The sequence below is a fragment of the Electrophorus electricus genome, chromosome 25 (assembly GCF_013358815.1).
Source record: "Electrophorus electricus isolate fEleEle1 chromosome 25, fEleEle1.pri, whole genome shotgun sequence".
NCBI lineage: Eukaryota > Metazoa > Chordata > Actinopteri > Gymnotiformes > Gymnotidae > Electrophorus > Electrophorus electricus.
The window spans coordinates 250,872-269,177 of NC_049559.1; the positions used below are offsets into that span (position 1 = coordinate 250,872).

The following is an 18,306-nucleotide window of genomic DNA, read 5'->3' on the forward strand; positions in this document are numbered from 1 at the left end:
AAAAAAAAAGCTCCATGTAGGCCTCATTAACATTTCTTTAACACATTACTTTCCTCCAAGCTCTTTTATATGGAGTTAATGCAGAAAGGCTGGTGAGAACACACTCACGAGCAGCGTGGACTTCAACACGCGCCCTCCGTACAGCCTGAGGTCACTCAGGTGTGTCAGGTAGGTCACCTTGGCCTGCAAGGCTGTCAGCTGGGAAAGACCAGGCAACATACCTTCGTGCTGTTGCAACATGAGCTCATGCAGACATGCTATGAATTAGAAGTTATTAATAAAAAATTATTCTATAAGAAATCAACCAACCAGCCACTAACCACAATCTAAATGGCCAGGAAACATCTATATGAATAACACATATAAACGGTGTTTGTGCTAATTCCTATTAAGGTACTCTTGTGTCATACTCTGGGCATTTTTTAACTTCTCTGACCATACTGTATTGCACAAGTATTGATGTGCAGTCATTGAAAGCATTTCTGCTTTTGCTGTTGTGAAGTGTAAAGGATCAATCCCCAGACCACCTGCCCTGGTATCAGCCTGCCCTACTAGCATAGCAGTGAGTTCTGTGCCGACTTTGATGAGTAATCTTTCCTTGTGCAGACTGCTGAATCACCAGCAGGGGGCAGACTGCACAATTTGAGAGCATATGACCATGAGTCACTGCAGGGAAAGATTCTACAAGCACAAGCGGTGGCACAGTGCTGATTACGTTTAACACCTGTCTACTTCGCTCAGCTGAACATGACTAGCCAATGTTTGTTTTCCATGTTTCCTCCAAGTTTGAATGTACAATTGTAACATTTGCAGAGCACGTTGTCATAGGGAGTGTGTGCCTGAAATATTCATTTTCTGGGGGCTTGCGAAAGATAAGTGTAAACTACAGGTGTTTCATGTCCGGCGTTCATGTCCGGTGTTCGTGTCTGGGCAGCTGGTTGCCTGCTTACCTTTTTCCCAGGAGGCACCAGGTTCTGGTTAGTCTTCAGGATGTGTGCAAGGGCCTTCTTTATGTTCTTCTCTTTCATGCTGGATAACACTGCTGGAGGCAGGAAAAGGGCCAAACCCCACTCCTTCCTGTAGAGAGAGAGACAGGGAGAGAAAGATAGCAAGGTGGAAGAGTGGGGCCTAAAACAACATCTCGATACAGTTCATCTACTCTGTGTGCATTGTGGGATATGAAACATTAATTCCAATTAGTATTTCTTCCACATTGCTCTACCTAAACCAGACGTTTAGGCTGTGTTGTGCTTTCCCAGGTATTGCTACCACGTGTTTGTGTAATTTTTTTTCTTTGTGCTTTCTGACCATTAACTGTTTAAATAACGTTGCTTCTCCACAGTTTCCTACAGTTGAAGCTCAACCACATTTGTGTCTTCCTCCACCTCTTTCGCTATACATATATATTTCCTAAGTGAGATACTGCTGCTGAGCAGCTGAATCAACCTCAGACACCTGGGAGGAGCCAGAACCGCTGGACATGCCTACAGCCCACACTGCAGATCCCTGTAATGTTTGTGTAATTATAGAATTCATTATATGTAATTATATTATCATTGCGTTTGGTTGATGTCTGCAGTGGCTGCTGCTGTTGGTACTCACTCAATGTATTTGAGGGAGACCTTCTGTGTCTGTTTGCTGATGAGGGTGAGGATGTACATCTGGAGAGCAGCGAGGTGAAGTGCTGTGTCGTATTTCAGCTCTGAACCGAACCGTTCTTGCACTACATCTTTACAGCTCTGCTTACCGTGACACAGAGAGAGAGAGAGAGAGAGAGAGAGAGAGAGAGAGAGAGAGAGAGAGAGAGAGAGAGAGAAAGAGAGAGAGAGAGAGAGAAAGAGAGAGAGAGAGAGAGAAAGAGAGAGAGAGAGAGAGAGAGAAAGAGAGAGAGAGAGAGAGAGAGAGAGAAAGACAAGCAGCACCACTACAGACCACACGATAAAATGCAGCACAATAATGACAAAATACAATAACAATTAATAAAACACAATACCAATGACTAAAACATGGACATAAGAGAAAGCAGTGGTTGATAGAACAGTTTATAGCCTTATGCAAACATAACATGTGCTTTGTGCCTTGTTCCTTATACCTTGTGCAAACCTGGCACTGAACAAACAGCAACTCAAGATGCCACAAACAGCAACTCAAGATGCCAGATTAATTAAATGTATTTTTATGTCTGCTGCTCTTCTGTGTAAAGAGTAGCCATCTGTCTTGAAGGTAGTAACAGTAAATCATGTTTTAAAGACCAAAAGTGTGAATAAGTTTACAAAGCACACGTTTCCCAGAAGTGCATGTTCACTAGGTTTAGGCTTCACTAGCCAGCTTCAAAATATTTTACAAATTTGCTTATTGTGCACATTTTATATTATGTTTGATATTGTGTGCTGTACACGAAATCATTCATCATTCATGTGTTGAAGATTGGGCAGAACTCTTTAATGTCAATATAAACACGCCAAAGGTGTCAGTATGAACACGCTACAGGTGTCAGTATACACATGCCAAATGTGTCAGTATGTACACACCAAAGGTGTCAGTATAAACACGCCAAAAGTGTCAGTATATACATGCCAAAAGTGTCAGTATATACATGCCAAAAGTGTCGTTTGGAGTGTGATTTTGATGTGCGTGTCAAGTAATAACACTCAACATTCAACAAACCAAAACCAGACAAGCAACTAAATAAATTGTTACTTTGAACATGTTGAACAGATCAGGTTATATTTTTCCATGAATTTGGATGCAGTACACTTTACTTGGAACTCTATGGAATTCTGCTACTTTTTCCAAACATCATTGCTGACAGGCTGATCTAACCTAATCTTCATACCATTCTACACTGCCTTTAAATTTTTCTGTTTTCCATATACTTTGGTTCTCCTAACTGCTGTTCCACTTCCGTAGCAGATCTAGAATAACAAAATCACAGTTTATTCCTTGGAGTTTGGCTTATAGTTTCTGAACAATGTCTTGGTGGTGCATTATCAAGTTTATTAACATACACTTAATGAGACCATTTTAGAAGACCAGTCTGTGCACTAAAAACATCCCAAAAAATTCTATAACAGCAAGTCTGCTTTCACTTGCTTGATCTTAGTTTTTTTTTTTGTCCATATAGTGCTGACTTACAGACAGATAAGATGGCTTACAGACAGAGATAAGATGACTTACAGACAAAGATGATTTAAAGACAGAGATAAGATGACTTACAGACAGATAAGATGGCTTACAGACAGATAAGATGGCTTACAGACAAAGATGATTTAAAGACAGAGATAAGATGACTTACAGACAGATAAGATGGCTTACAGACAGATAAGATGGCTTACAGACAGATGCAAATGTGAAGCAAAACACTGAGCTCACAAAAAGTGAACCATGATCACACAACTATGATTCTCATTTTTCCTATAGCCACCATATTAGTAATGGAGTAATGTTTTGTGTTTTGTTTTGAATTTTGCTAAATAATTGAATTGTTTCTATAAGCTGGCAAATTGCTGACACTTGTGATATATATTTTGAGACCTATATGAACTCTATATGAATTTGGTTTGACATAATAGTCATAATGGCCAAGAAAAACCAAACAAAAAAAAACAAAAACAAAAAGCAAAACTTTAGTGTACTAGTGTAGTTCTCTTTAGTGTACTAGTGTAGTTCTATTTATTGTACTAGTGTAGTTCTCTTTAGTGTACTAGTGTAGTTCTCTTTAGTGTACTAGTGTAGTTCTATTTATTGTACTAGTGCAGTTCTATTTATTGTACTAGTGTAGTTCTCTTTAGTGTACTAGTGTAGTTCTATTTATTGTACTAGTGTAGTTCTCTTTAGTGTACTAGTGTAGTTCTATTTATTGTACCAGTGTAGTTCTCTTTAGTGTACTAGTGTAGTTCTCTTTAGTGTACTAGTGGAGTTCTATTTATTGTACTAGTGTCGTTCTCTTTAGTGTACTAGTGTAGTTCTCTTTAGTGTACTAGTGTAGTTCTATTTATTGTACTAGTGTAGTTCTCTTTAGTGTACTAGTGTAGTTCTCTTTAGTGTACTAGTATAGTTCTATTTATTGTACTAGTGTAGTTCTCTTTAGTGTACTAGTGTAGTTCTCTTTAGTGTACTAGTGTAGTTCTATTTATTGTACTAGTGTAGTTCTCTTTAGTGTACTAGTGTAGTTCTCTTTAGTGTACTAGTGTAGTTCTATTTATTGTACTAGTGTAGTTATCTTTAGTGTACTAGTGTAGTTCTATTTATTGTACTAGTGTAGTTCTCTTTAGTGTACCAGTGTAGTTCTATTTATTGTACTAGTGTAGTTCTCTTTAGTGTACTAGTGTAGTTATCTTCAGTGTACTAGTGTAGTTCTCTTTAGTGTACTAGTGTGCTTCTCTTTGGTGTACTAGTGGAGTTCTATTTATTGTACTAGTGTAGTTCTCTTTAGTGTACTAGTGTAGTTCTATTTATTGTACTAGTGTAGTTCTCTTTAGTGTACTAGTGTAGCTATCTTCAGTGTACTAGTGTAGTTCTCTTTAGTGTACTAGTGTGCTTCTCTTTAGTGTACTAGTGTCCCTCACAATCAGACAGTAATAACGGTGCTTCCTGATTATACTGTCACAGAGCAAAAAGAATGTGCATGGTTGCTAAGATACAGAGAGTGGCTCAACATTTCTGTGGGGATCATCTTACTACACTTTCCCCTACATGTATACACACACATCTACACATCTGTGTACCTACACACACACCCACACACACACACACACATCTACACATCTGTGTACCTACACACATACACATATGCACATCTACATATCTGTGTACCTACACACACACACACACATATGCACATCTACATATCTGTGTACCTACACACACACACACACACACACACATATGCACATCTACATATCTGTGTACCTACACACACACACACACACACACACACACACATATGCACATCTACACATCTGTGTACCTACACACACATATGCACATCTACACATCTGTGTACCTAGACACACACACACACACACGCACATCTACACATCTGTGTACCTAAACACACACACACATGCACATCTACACATCTGTGTACCTATACACACACACATATGCACATCTACACACCTGTGTACCTACACACACACACGCACACATATGCACATCTACACATGTGTACCTACCTGTGTACCTATACACAGACACACACACACACACACACACACACACACACACACACACACATATCTACACATCTGTGTACTTACATTTAAATTCCACTTAGTCTGCCAAGCCAGCAGTGACTCCCATGTTATATACATTAGATAATAAAACTTTTTGTGATTTAATGTTTTAGTCACAAAGTGAGAATGCTGCGATAAAGTTTTGTGTTAAAATGTGTGTAAAAAGTGTAGAATGTTTGAATGAAGTGACATACAAGTCTCAAAACCTTTCTATGTAGAAACACCAGAAACCAGCAGAATAGTAAGGAGTTTGTTATGGGCCGTGTACCTGAACGTAGAGGTACTCAAAGGCCACAGGGTCCCGTCTGAGCAGGTCCAGTGGGTCCTTTGGGACAAACGCAATGCGAAAGAAACACTTCATCTTGTGTGTCCCAGGTCTCTGTGTCACCTGGGTGAACGGACAACGTGACAGAGTTGAAACGGTATAGCAACAAGCAGACTTACACACACCTCTGCCCCACTGTGACATGGTTGCAGAGTTTACTGACACAGTAGCTACCTTTCAGAGCTCGAGACTAATAGTTAGTAAAAGTAGTGGTAGATTTTATTCTTATTATTGCAATAATACCACTGGAATCTGAGGTAAATTAAATCTGAGGTAAATTAAATCTGAGGTAAATTAAATCTGAGGTAAGGTCCTTTTGTGTTATTTGTCTGGGGCTGAACAGCCTTCACCCACTTCCTCAATCTGAAACCTCAGCAATACAGCTCTGAGATCAGTGCAAGTAAACAGCAGCCACACCTGAGTTAGCATCTCCTGCTCATGCAGTAGCACCATCCTTGTTCCAGATCCCTCCGCCTTGTGCTCCAACATCAGAGAGAAGTGCTCTATGCTCCTAATCGACAGCTTCTCTTGCAGGGTCAGGAGGACATCCTTTAAAACACAGCCGCCCAAACACACTTACTGTTAATGGAACATAGTACACAGAAAGATTTTAATGGAAGTGAATGGGTTAAAATATGTGTGTGTGTGTGTGTGTGTGTGTGTGTGTGTGTGTGTGTGTGTGTGTGTGTGTGTGTTGATGGGGGATGGGGTGAGAGAGAATATATATGTGCATTTGGATCTGGACTCTTCTCTGAAGTTGATTAGTTTCATTCAAAATGATGAACATTTTGATATTGTGGGACACTTAGTCTTCTGGGAAATTCAAACTGGCGTGACTGAATGGATTTAAATTTTAAATCAAGTGGGTTAATATGCTTTTTCATATTAATGCAGGAATACCTTAATGGAGGTGTTGCAGTCAAACCTGAAGGATTTTGTCTGCCCATTTTCAAGGTAAACCTTCAGAACATTTGGCATGAAAAGAAGTGAATTGTCCTTCACTGTTTCCTGAAAATGGTAAATTAATAATAAAGATGATAATCACTGAGTCATTATTTTCTTCTCATCCCCCACAAATACATCAATAAATATGATGTGATAAAACAGAAAATAAAATCATTTATGGGTAAACGTTAAAAAGGATGTCAGAGGTTACGCTTCTTGATTGTTTCACTGAGTGTAGTATATTGTGCATTTTATGTATTTTCTAAAGCTAAGGTAGGTTAGGATAGTAAGATAGGAAATTCAGTGTTCAGTGTGCAGGAAGTGGTCGATGTGGCTTCATTGTTCTCCTGTCATAGTGAGGCACAGTGTGGTTCCCAGCACAGGATGTCATGTGAAAGCTGAAATCAAAGGTTTCCACTTACAGGAACCTGTCCATTAATGATGACCTCCTCTGCGAAGCGTACTTTGACCGGGTTGGACTTCAGCTTGGCCTTTTTGGCAGCACTGATAAAGGCAGACTTGGGTGACTGGAGAAGATTGTGTGACACACAGAGTAACAGTTCAGTCAGGCGCTTCACTTTAATCAAAGCTGCAAACCAGCTTGTAGTCCACGACCGGATAACTGTTAAACAGAGAAGCAGTGATTGATCACTGTGCTCTGAACTACAGTAGGTTTACAACTGCAAAATATAGAAACATCATACACTTATCATTAACTTCTAATTCAAATAAATAAATAAAAGTTCATATTTATTCCCTGCTAATACTGTCAGTAAAGATAAAAAAGTTGTCTTTAAAAAACTGTTACATTCTTCTGTAAAGCTGAATGAGGTGTGTATGCTGTGTGTGGTTATGAGGGAGGGCAGATCCATGAACCATCAGAGCAGCTGTTTCAACAAATGTCTTCTACATTACACACGCCTCCACTGTTTGGGCCTAACAGCTATTTCCTGTATAAGGAACCACTTTTTGTGCTCTGAGCTCAACTGATGTCTTTGATCTTTGTTTCCCGCTGAAGGAGCTGAGGATCATGCTTCCTGCATGTTTAACATGCAGCAGTACCCTAGTAGGATGTCTGGTCTCATTCCTCCAGTTTCAGGAGGGTAAAATGTACCTGCAGTGTCTCTTGGGTGCAGATTTGAGGCATGCATCTAATAGCTGCATCTCTCTGGTGCAGATTTGAGGCATGTATCTAATAGCTGTGTTTCTCTGGTGCAGATTTGAGGCATGTATCTAATAGCTGTGTTTCTCTGGTGCAGATTTGAGGCATTTATCTAATAGCTGTGTCTCTCTGGTGCAGATTTGCATGTAATTGTTCAGTTTATACACTGCTAGACCATTTTAGCCTCTGGAATTTACTCTAAGATAGAAAAGCACAGCTCTGATTCGAACAGTCCACACTCAGTCTAATTAAAGACTTTGCACTTACCTGCATGTTAACCTTTAGGAGAGATATAAACAGCTACTGTTTTGTTTCTTGGATAGGTCATAATATTCTGTGTAATATTTCATGATAAGACAATCGTGTGTCTGTCTGAACATCTCTACAGACAGTTTACTTGCCTACAGTTTGAGCCTGTGACTAAACAACTGCTGTGACGCTTCTCCTGATGTTAATTTTGGTAACACACTCTCGTGTTATATTACTTTTAATTATTGTTTCAGTACTATTTACTGGGATGTTCTCAATATTCAGTAAAGAGAAGCACTTACTGGGTACGGTTGGACAACTGTCAAAACAATGGCCTCCTTACAACTCCTAAAACAGGAAAAAGACAGGTTAAAAAAGCTCAACTTAAAGAAAAAATTCACACCATTACACCAATTTGTGACTAAGATGCTTGTGTTCTACATATCTCTGAGATAATTGGATCATAATATTAAGCCAAAGATCTTTTTTCCACTCTGATATAAACCCCAGAGATTAACGGATGCTTTTAAGACTGCAGGATATTCACAGCACCTGTTCTGCCTAAAAGCCTGCAGTAAGACTGATGAAATACAAACACCTTATCTGAGATACACGTTTGATGGAATACGAACACCTTATCTGAGGTACATGTTTGATGGAATACAAACACCTTATCTGAGGTACATGTTTGATGGAATACAAACACCTTATCTGAGGTACATGTTTTAGATCCTCCAGGCTCCAGAAAATGCCCACACAAAAATTAAGTGGGTTTTTTTTTCTCTTGACATGACATTAGAAGGCAATGGAGATAACAAAGTGCAAAGAGGTTGCAAAAAATTAGTCCTCCTGGACAGAGACAGTCTCCCACCAGCTACATGCCAAAGCAGTGCAGGATCTGTCTGAGCATGGGCTCACCTCCAGCCTGGGACATCGATGGTCTTAGACACTCAACAAAACATGCTGAGACATACGAGAAGCACCAAACCTCAAACCTCTGAGAACACGCTGAGGAAACTGTTCAAAGGACCAGCAGTTTCACCACAGCAGACAATGTCAAAAATACTAAAATGAATTTCTAGTCATGCATTTTTTTTGACAAACAAATACACCAAAACAATACTAAGGTTATCTATTAAATTTAATAAATACTTCTCATGACACATTTAAAACAATTTACAATAAATAAGAACATTCAAGAATTTTTATTTACACATAAATTTCATTTACAAATTGGTCCATATCTAACTACTTACTACTTCTTCCCAAAATGAATCCCAAAAATGATTTATATCCCCCCAAATACCCCATTAATACATGTATAGATGTGTATTTTACCAGCCAGTGTCCAAGTTCAGTACCTGACCAGATCGATGACTCGTTCTCTGGGGGCAGAGCTAACTGCCTCTGCGTTTATCATGACTATCTCGTCTCCTGGAAATAGCCTGCCCTCTGAAGGACCTCCTGTGGACAACAGGAACTCAGCTGGGAACTGAGCCAAGGGAGGTACAGTGCAGATAGCAATGCGACCGTAATGAAAACTGAAATGGGGATTGTTGCATATTATTAACTCCTACTATAAAGTCAGTATCATGGCTGGTAAACCACATACTTTGGTCAATGTCACATACTGCATGAGACCCATATTAATAACCAAATTCAATTAAAAGATTTTAAAAATGAACCGATTCCAAATGGGAGGATTGTATGTATAAGGAAATGAATATTAATGGGACCTTAACGTCAGCGCCACAGTCTTATGAAACTTTGATGATGCAGTCCACTGACACATGCATGCATAACAGGGAAACCTAGGGCAGATGGGAATCTCAGTGCTCCTGGTTACCGGGGGTGACGGAGCGAACCACCACAGGTTTCTCGCTGCCTGCCACAAAGCCGAAACCCAGCACTGGATCCCGTCTCATCTCCACCTTCCGGGGGGCAGGAGGAATCAGCTTCTCCCCATCCAGACCCAGACGGACCTCCTCCAGAGAACTGGCCTGGGACAAGTGACTGAATTGGGCAAGAGGTGGAGGGAGATAGCAAAGAAAAGAGAGAGAGAGCGAGAGAGAGAGAGAGAGAGAGAGAGAGAGAGAGAGAGAGAGAGAGAGACAAAGGAAGAGAGAGAGGTGGGTGACCAGGAAACAAAAGGGTCTGCTAAAGCTAAAACCTAAAACTATAAAATTAGAAGTTAAAGAAAAGATTGCTAGTGTACTTTGCTTTCTTGATGAGCAGATGGACCTGATAAAAATCGGTTTGTGAAGCTGTCACACTGTACCCTTATTGATGGCATACTGGCCCGTGAAATGGATTGATTATCAAGTTTGGATCCGACGGCTGTGCCTTACACAATGCCAACCTGCGGCTGATTGCATAGCAGCGTGTCCTGTTGAAGTCACTGTTTAACTCCATTGTTCATCTGCGGACAATCTGTGAACGTCTAGTCAAGCATTGTTAGCTAATTAGAGCCGTGGGAAGGCTGTGCTCACTTCCCTGTCATGCCTGACACACGCTACACCCCGTGCTGAAGGCCTACCATTAATGCTTCAGGCTACAAACAAGGAAGGGAGAGAGGACCCACTCTGTGCATCACAGTCGAATCCACAGCTCCCAAGCCTCAGGGCACACACAAATATAACAGAAACTGCACACAAATCAAGTTTGCTGTTTGACAAACAAACTCCTAGTAAAAAGAGTGGTCTGTGAACCAGAACATTGAGAAGGGCTTAAGTGACAAGCCCAACAGATTGCGCACTGTGTGAAAACATACGGGTGCCAGCGACCAGGAAGTGTAACATCTTCTCTCCAATCGTCAGCCACCTGCTACAGGCGCTGCTTGAGGACCCTGACGACCGCTAATCACAGCCGACCGATAATCACTAGCATTTGCCGCTCGTGTGCCACCGCGTTAACGTGGTGCGGCTGCACCCGCAGAGTTAATGCATGAGGATGGCACTGAGAGGCTGTGCTCATTCTGGACTCCATGACTGTAATTCTCCACAACACCAAGGGAAATGTGTGAGCAGAGGAATCACAGGAAGATGCTGCTGACAGGGGAATCATTAAAAATGTAACACACTCTTAGCTGGAAATGTTAATCTGGTCCCAGTTACATCCTCAGGGTGTATCTTAGCAGCTGGGTCTTCAAACTCCTGAACAGTGCCTGTGCAAACTAAGAGTGTTCCACATGATGGCCTGGTTGGTGTACCAAAGAGCAAAGGGAAGGCGCCTTCCTATTGTGTCGCATTTCGGTTCAGTTGTTCCATTGCTTTTTTTTGACTCAACAGACTGCTCTGGTTTCTCTTCATGCCTCTGAGTTATCAGCCACTGCATATACAGAGACACCCTTTTAGTTCCTGAGACTGTAGAGCACAGAGGAGCACAGGAGAGCACAGAGGAGCACAGGCACTGCCTTGGTGGATCATGCGGAACTTTAAAATGTGGTACAGCACATTGGATTCTGGTTGGACTGACTAGGGATTAACAAGCCATAACACAAGAAGGATGGACCTGAACCGGAGGGGCCGGAGGGTTGATTACTACCCCTGTAAGTGACATGACTAATGTTCAGACCCCTGTGCTGGTGGTAAAATACACAGAATGCCTCATACGGCATCCGACCAGCACGATCAGACTTTAGGGATCAGGGGAGTCACAGTGCTGTAGTGTTCTATCACCACTGCAAACATAAAACTGCACCAGTGTTGTGACGATTCTGCATCAACAAAGGTAAAAGCCTGAAAAAAGACACAACTCTTGATCAATCTCTCCTCAGCCACCTTCAGCTGTAACATGTTTAGAAATTATGGTCATTACAGACAGTGTGGATTATGACTTCTGACAGAACTCATTATTGTGAGTTCACTGCTCTATATATTTGCAATAAGCCTTCATATTTTAAACTCACCTTATGAATTTTTCTTCTGAATTATTTTTTTTAACCCCTAAACCTTTTTAGGACTGGTGAAACCAAAATGTTAAGCTTACGTTGTTAACTAGTAGCTACCTTATATGGCTTTTAGACACTAGATGGCAGAATGGAGCTGTCTCATGCAAAAGGGGGCTGTGCTGTTTGAAATGTAGAAATCATTAACATCCGATAGCTAATTCATTTACACGATGTTTTTAAGGTCTCTAGTTAAAGCCGAAATTCTCCCACATCTCTGACTGTTCTTAAATATTCTTGATAATTAAAAGTCTTTCAAATAAACCTGTTTGTGGGTTGGTAAACAGGTGAAAAAAAGAACATGTAAGGGAAGGCAAACATGTTCACAGCATAAAAAAAATCAGGGTGTAAACCTTTACAAACTTTATGAACTGTAAAATAATTACTTGTAAAACTACTGCAAAATGTAAAACTGATGCTGATAATATCAGTTTCTGTCACACTACACAAATTGGCACAATAACTAAAGTGGAGTAAATGGATTTGTTTTAGGGATCTGTACTGATATATAAACTGTCTGGAAAGGTTTTGATTGGTCATTTTATACACAGCACACAATAAAATAGTGCTCATCTGAATCCACTGGAGTCTTATCAGGCCAAAGGGCAACACTGTACTGACGTACGAACGCTAGTGGAACTGCAGCTGCAGGGAGCCGTGTGTCATCAAATCAGCACATGGCCACATGGAGAGGATGTAATTCAGAGCTGCCCTCACCCACACACTGTCTGTCACGCCAGATTACGGGTGTGCACGGTTCCCTTATACAGAGGATGCCAGTAGTGGGCTGAGGGCTGATGGTGACTGCTGTAGTGTTCAGTGCAGAGCACTCCTTAAATAAATAACACGCTTAACACCAGGCATTACCCTGACCCTAACACACACACACATGAGCACTTAACACACCAGGCATAACCCTGACTCTAACACACACACATGAGCACTTAACACCAGGCATTACCCTGACTCTAACACACATGTACACACTTAACACCAGGCATTACCCTGACTCTAACACACACACATGAGCACTTAACACCAGGCATTACCCTGACCCTAACACACACGCATGAGCACTTAACACCAGGCATTACCCTGACTCTAACACACACGCATGAGCACTTAACACCAGGCATTACCCTGACTCTAACACACATGTACACACTTAACACCAGGCATTACCCTGACCCTAACACACACACATGAGCACTTAACACCAGGCATTACCCTGACCCTAACACACATGTACACACTTAACACCAGGCATTACCCTGACCCTAACACACACACATGAGCACTTAACACCAGGCATAACCCTGACCCTAACACACACACATGAGCACTTAACACCAGGTATTACCCTGACCCTAACACACATGTACACACTTAACACCAGGCATTACCCTGACTCTAACACACACACATGAGCACTTAACACCAGGCATTACCCTGACTCTAACACACACATGAGCACTTAACACCAGGCATTACCCTGACTCTAACACACACACATGAACACTTAACACCAGGCATTACCCTGACTCTAACACACACACATGAGCACTTAACACCAGGCATTACCCTGACTCTAACACACACACATGAGCACTTAACACCAGGCATTACCCTGACCCTAACACACACACATGAGCACTTAACACACCAGGCATAACCCTGACTCTAACACACATGCATGAGCACTTAATACAGCAGTAACCTGACCCTAACACACACACATGCACACTTAACACACCAGGCATTACCCTGACCCTAACACACATGTACACACTTAACACACCAGGCATTACCCTGACTCTAACACACACGCATGAGCACTTAACACACCAGGCATAACCCTGACTCTAACACACACACATGAGCACTTAACACACCAGTACCCTGAACCTAACACACACACATGCACACTTAACACCTCAGGTATTACCCTGACCCTAAAACACACATGTACACACTTAACACACCAGGCATAACCCTGACCCTAACACACATGCGTACACACTTAACACACCAGGCATAACCCTGACCCTAAAACACACATGTACACACTTAACACACCAGGCATAACCCTGACCCTAACACACATGCGTACACACTTAACACACCAGGCATAACCCTGACCCTAACACACATGCGTACACACTTAACACACCAGGCATAACCCTGACTCTAACACACATGCGTACACACTTAACACACCAGGCATAACCCTGACCCTAACACACATGCGTACACACTTAACACACCAGGCATAACCCTGACCCTAACACACATGCGTACACACTTAACACACCAGGCATAACCCTGACCCTAACACACATGCGTACACACTTAACACACCAGGCATAACCCTGACCCTAACACACATGCGTACACACTTAACACACCAGGCATAACCCTGACCCTAACACACATGCGTACACACTTAACACACCAGGCATAACCCTGACCCTAACACACATGCGTACACACTTAACACACCAGGCATAACCCTGACCCTAACACACATGCGTACACACTTAACACACCAGGCATAACCCTGACTCTAACACACATGTACACACTTAACACACCAGGCATAACCCTGACTCTAACACACACATGAGCACTTAACACACCAGTACCCTGAACCTAACACACACACATGCACACTTAACACCTCAGGTATTACCCTGACCCTAAAACACACATGTACACACTTAACACACCAGGCATAACCCTGACTCTAACACACATGCATGAGCACTTAATACAGCAGTACCCTGAACCTAACACACACACATGCACACTTAACACCTCAGGTATTACCCTGACCCTAAAACACACATGTACACACTTAACACACCAGGCATAACCCTGACTCTAACACACATGCGTACACACTTAACACACCAGGCATAACCCTGACTCTAACACACATGCGTACACACTTAACACACCAGGCATAACCCTGACTCTAACACACATGCGTACACACTTAACACACCAGGCATAACCCTGACTCTAACACACATGCGTACACACTTAACACACCAGGCATAACCCTGACTCTAACACACATGCGTACACACTTAACACACCAGGCATAACCCTGACTCTAACACACATGCGTACACACTTAACACACCAGTTTGCTCTGGCACATACTGCTCAACACATTCACCCACTAACTCAGGCTGGGAACTCAGGAGGTGGAGTTGGAAGAAAGGAGAGTGGCAACACAGGCACACGAACACCTGTGATTACCTGTGAACACGAACACCTGTGATTACCTGTGAACACGAACACCTGTGATTACCTGTGAACACGAACACCTGTGATTACCTGTGAACACGAACACCTGTGATTACCTGTGAACACGAACACCTGTGATTACCTGTGAGCACCTGCTAGTTCAGCCACGATTACCTACAAGCACCCATAATTACCCACGATCACCCACGATCCCCACTGTCTCCACACGCAGCTGTGCAATTCCACCAAGCCTCAGCTCAGCCTTACTTCAGATCTCCACTCCCTTATGCTCATGAGACCAGAGGCCATGTGCCACCAGCTCCCTACATGGGAGGCTAATTTAAAAAAAAAACAAGCCATATTCACTCCCTCCCCAACCACCAAGAAGACAAAGCCAGTGAGCACAGGCCAGAGTCAGCCGTGAGATTAGTGAGAACAGGCCGGAGTCAGCCGTGAGATTAGTGAGAACAGGCGGGAGTCAGCCGTGAGATGTAGCGAGCACAGGCCGGAGTCAGCCGTGAGATTAGTGAGAACAGGCGGGAGTCAGCCGTGAGATGTAGCGAGCACAGGCCGGAGTCAGCCGTGAGATTAGTGAGAACAGGCGGGAGTCAGCCGTGAGATGTAGCGAGCACAGGCCGGAGTCAGCCGTGAGATTAGTGAGAACAGGTGGGAGTCAGCCGTGAGATGTAGCGAGCACAGGCCGGAGTCAGCCGTGAGATTAGTGAGAACGATGTAGCGAGCACAGGCCGGAGTCAGCTGTGAGATTAGTGAGAACAGGTGGGAGTCAGCCGTGAGATGTAGCGAGCACAGGCCGGAGTCAGCCGTGAGATGTAGCGAGCACAGGCCGGAGTCAGCCGTGAGATGTAGCGAGCACAGGCCGGACTCAGCCGTGAGATGCGTCTGTGTGAGCCAGACCTGGGCAGAGCAGCAGAGATGCGCTGTTTGATACTGGAGCAGAGGAGCGAGCTGCACTGATTCACAGAGCTACGTGTGCGACTGTGAGCTGTACGCCTGTATTTTTAGAAGCAGAGAGACTGCATTCACTTTCCTTTCACTGCCAGGAGCAGCAGAAAAAGAAAGAAAGAAAAGCAAAACAGGCCTCACTGTCTCACCATCAAGGAGCTTCAATTGTGGGCAGTGGTGGCTCAGTGCTTAAGGTACTCAACTGGTAGTCAGAAGGCTGTTGGTTCAAGTCCCACTGCTGCCAGGTTTCCACTGTTGGACCCCTGAGCAAGTTTTTTTAGATAAAATTTTTTTTAGATAAAAGTGTTAGCTAAACGTATCTCTCTCACTTGAAACACAGGTGCAATAATTGTGCATGTTCCCCTATAAATCTTGTTCTATGACTAGTATGTTAATGCTCAGAAACCCTACAAGATCTGTATCAGAATTTTGGAAACATCAAAGTGGCCCCTGCCCTCTCCCACTCTGCCTTTATGTGGCTAGCATGTGCTAAATCTGAGCAAGGTGTGTGTACGGGGGAGGAGACCCAGTGTGGTGTGTGTACGGGGGACGAGACCCAGTGTGGTGTGTGTACGGGGGAGGAGACCCAGTGTGGTGTGTGTACGGGGGAGGAGACCCAGTGTGGTGTGTGTACGGGGGAGGAGACCCAGTGTGGTGTGTGTACGGGGGAGGAGACCCAGTGTGGTGTGTGTACAGGGGAGGAGACCCAGTGTGGTGTGTGTACGGGGGAGGAAACCCAGTGTGGTGTGTGTACGGGGGAGGAGACCCAGTGTGGTGTGTGTACAGGGGGCAGCAGACTGCCTGCAGGAATGAAACCAGGTACTGATGGCATGCACAAACACACACACTACTCACTCGATATAGCAGTCACGCCCACTTCTACTGGCAGCCATGTCCCAGCCATCCAGGGCTCGATGGGAGGAGCTCCAGTCCCCAGAGGGTGGGGGGCAGCCCGGCGTCTTGGTCCTGTGGCTGAGGGGTCAGCAGAAGAGACTGGTTCAGACAGGCATTGAAACAGGTGCCTTATGTGACTCATATATCAACAAGATGCTTCTGGGCAAATATATGTATTTGGACACTTTTTATCTGGAAATAAATGTGCACTCCAGAACACTGGCCAGAACAAAGACATTTACAAGAGCTCTAGCAAACAGATCTAGAGGTTATTATAGACCCAGATGTGACTTTTGCACTTGTTTGATTTGACTTTTACACTTGTTGTCATCTGTCAACATGAAGGCCAAAACGTTTCTAAAATTATGTTTAATTTTCTGAACTGAGAGGGGGCTGTGATTTGTGTGGAGAGTCACATAGTATAAACACGACTGGATTAAAACTGATGTTCCAGTTCAGTTTGAACTTCTGGAGCAGAAAACTAGGCAAGGAAGGAAGGAAGGATGTTAATTAATTCAATCATGAAATTAAACACTGTGGGCATGTGCCTTATTTAGATTGATAGACAGGCATTCCACCAGGTTATCAGACAGACACCTTGCACAGGTGGGCTTTATTTTCAGAGCTGTTTTTCATTCTAACTGCTTCAATACATTTTTGAAAAAGCCTTTCCTAATGCAACATTTTATTCAAGACCACCGAACATTAATCCATTCTATAGAAACCTTTTGACGTTGTTGTACAGTACTGCACCATGGAACAGGGCACTTTAAAACAACTTCAAGTGGTGGGATGAAAGAGTGCCATGACCTTTGACCCTTCAGTGATGGTCAAGCTGGAATTCGGGTGGTTTATAAAGTGTTGTTCATGGAAGCTGCATGAAGGGTCTGTGGTTCTTTATTTGTGGCATTAGACAGGATCACACTGATGATATAAATCTGTTTGTAATAATGTGATGTCAAGACGTTTGTTTGAATATGTATTGTGTTTGATTCACAGCTGCCTCTCACTCTTCTCATCTACTTTCATTTGTTTACTGTAGCTACACCCACTGCATGTGACGCTGAATAGAGGAGAAAATGTATCTGTTAAATTAATACCATATATATATATTTATTTTTTCATTTTTTAATTTTTTTTTTCTTTCCCATCCGTATTTGTAGGGCTTCTTCTGAGAGTTTATGAGTTGCATAATCAGATTCCAACCTGAAGTCCATGGAGAGCTCAGGAAAACTTTGTATGTTTTAGTATGTGGGCGAGAGGTGTCAATGGATTCAAATACAGTGGATTCAATCAGAACAAAAGGTATCAATATGGAACCTGACAGTAGACA

The 18,306-nt window shown here is 42.7% G+C and overlaps 1 protein-coding gene across 3 annotated transcripts in view; it reads right to left on the minus strand.

Moving 5' to 3' along the window:
- The window catches only part of frmpd4 (FERM and PDZ domain containing 4), a 45,138-nt gene that overhangs the window by 6,866 nt on the left and 19,966 nt on the right, over positions 1 to 18,306 (minus strand). The window contains exons 2-12 of one of the 3 annotated variants that reach the window (XM_035522800.1): positions 16,935 to 17,051; positions 9,765 to 9,931; positions 9,280 to 9,382; positions 8,221 to 8,266; positions 6,930 to 7,034; positions 6,463 to 6,570; positions 5,980 to 6,111; positions 5,506 to 5,625; positions 1,603 to 1,739; positions 951 to 1,077; positions 109 to 198 (exon numbers count right to left, since the gene is read on the minus strand). In XM_035522800.1, the coding sequence (XP_035378693.1) occupies positions 109 to 198; positions 951 to 1,077; positions 1,603 to 1,739; positions 5,506 to 5,625; positions 5,980 to 6,111; positions 6,463 to 6,570; positions 6,930 to 7,034; positions 8,221 to 8,266; positions 9,280 to 9,382; positions 9,765 to 9,931; positions 16,935 to 17,051 (1,252 nt within the window). Of the gene's footprint in view, positions 1 to 108; positions 199 to 950; positions 1,078 to 1,602; positions 1,740 to 5,505; positions 5,626 to 5,979; positions 6,112 to 6,462; positions 6,571 to 6,929; positions 7,035 to 8,220; positions 8,267 to 9,256; positions 9,383 to 9,764; positions 9,932 to 16,934; positions 17,052 to 18,306 lie in introns of those variants that run through there. The other 2 variants (XM_035522801.1, XM_027028239.2) reach the window with 2 other exon arrangements.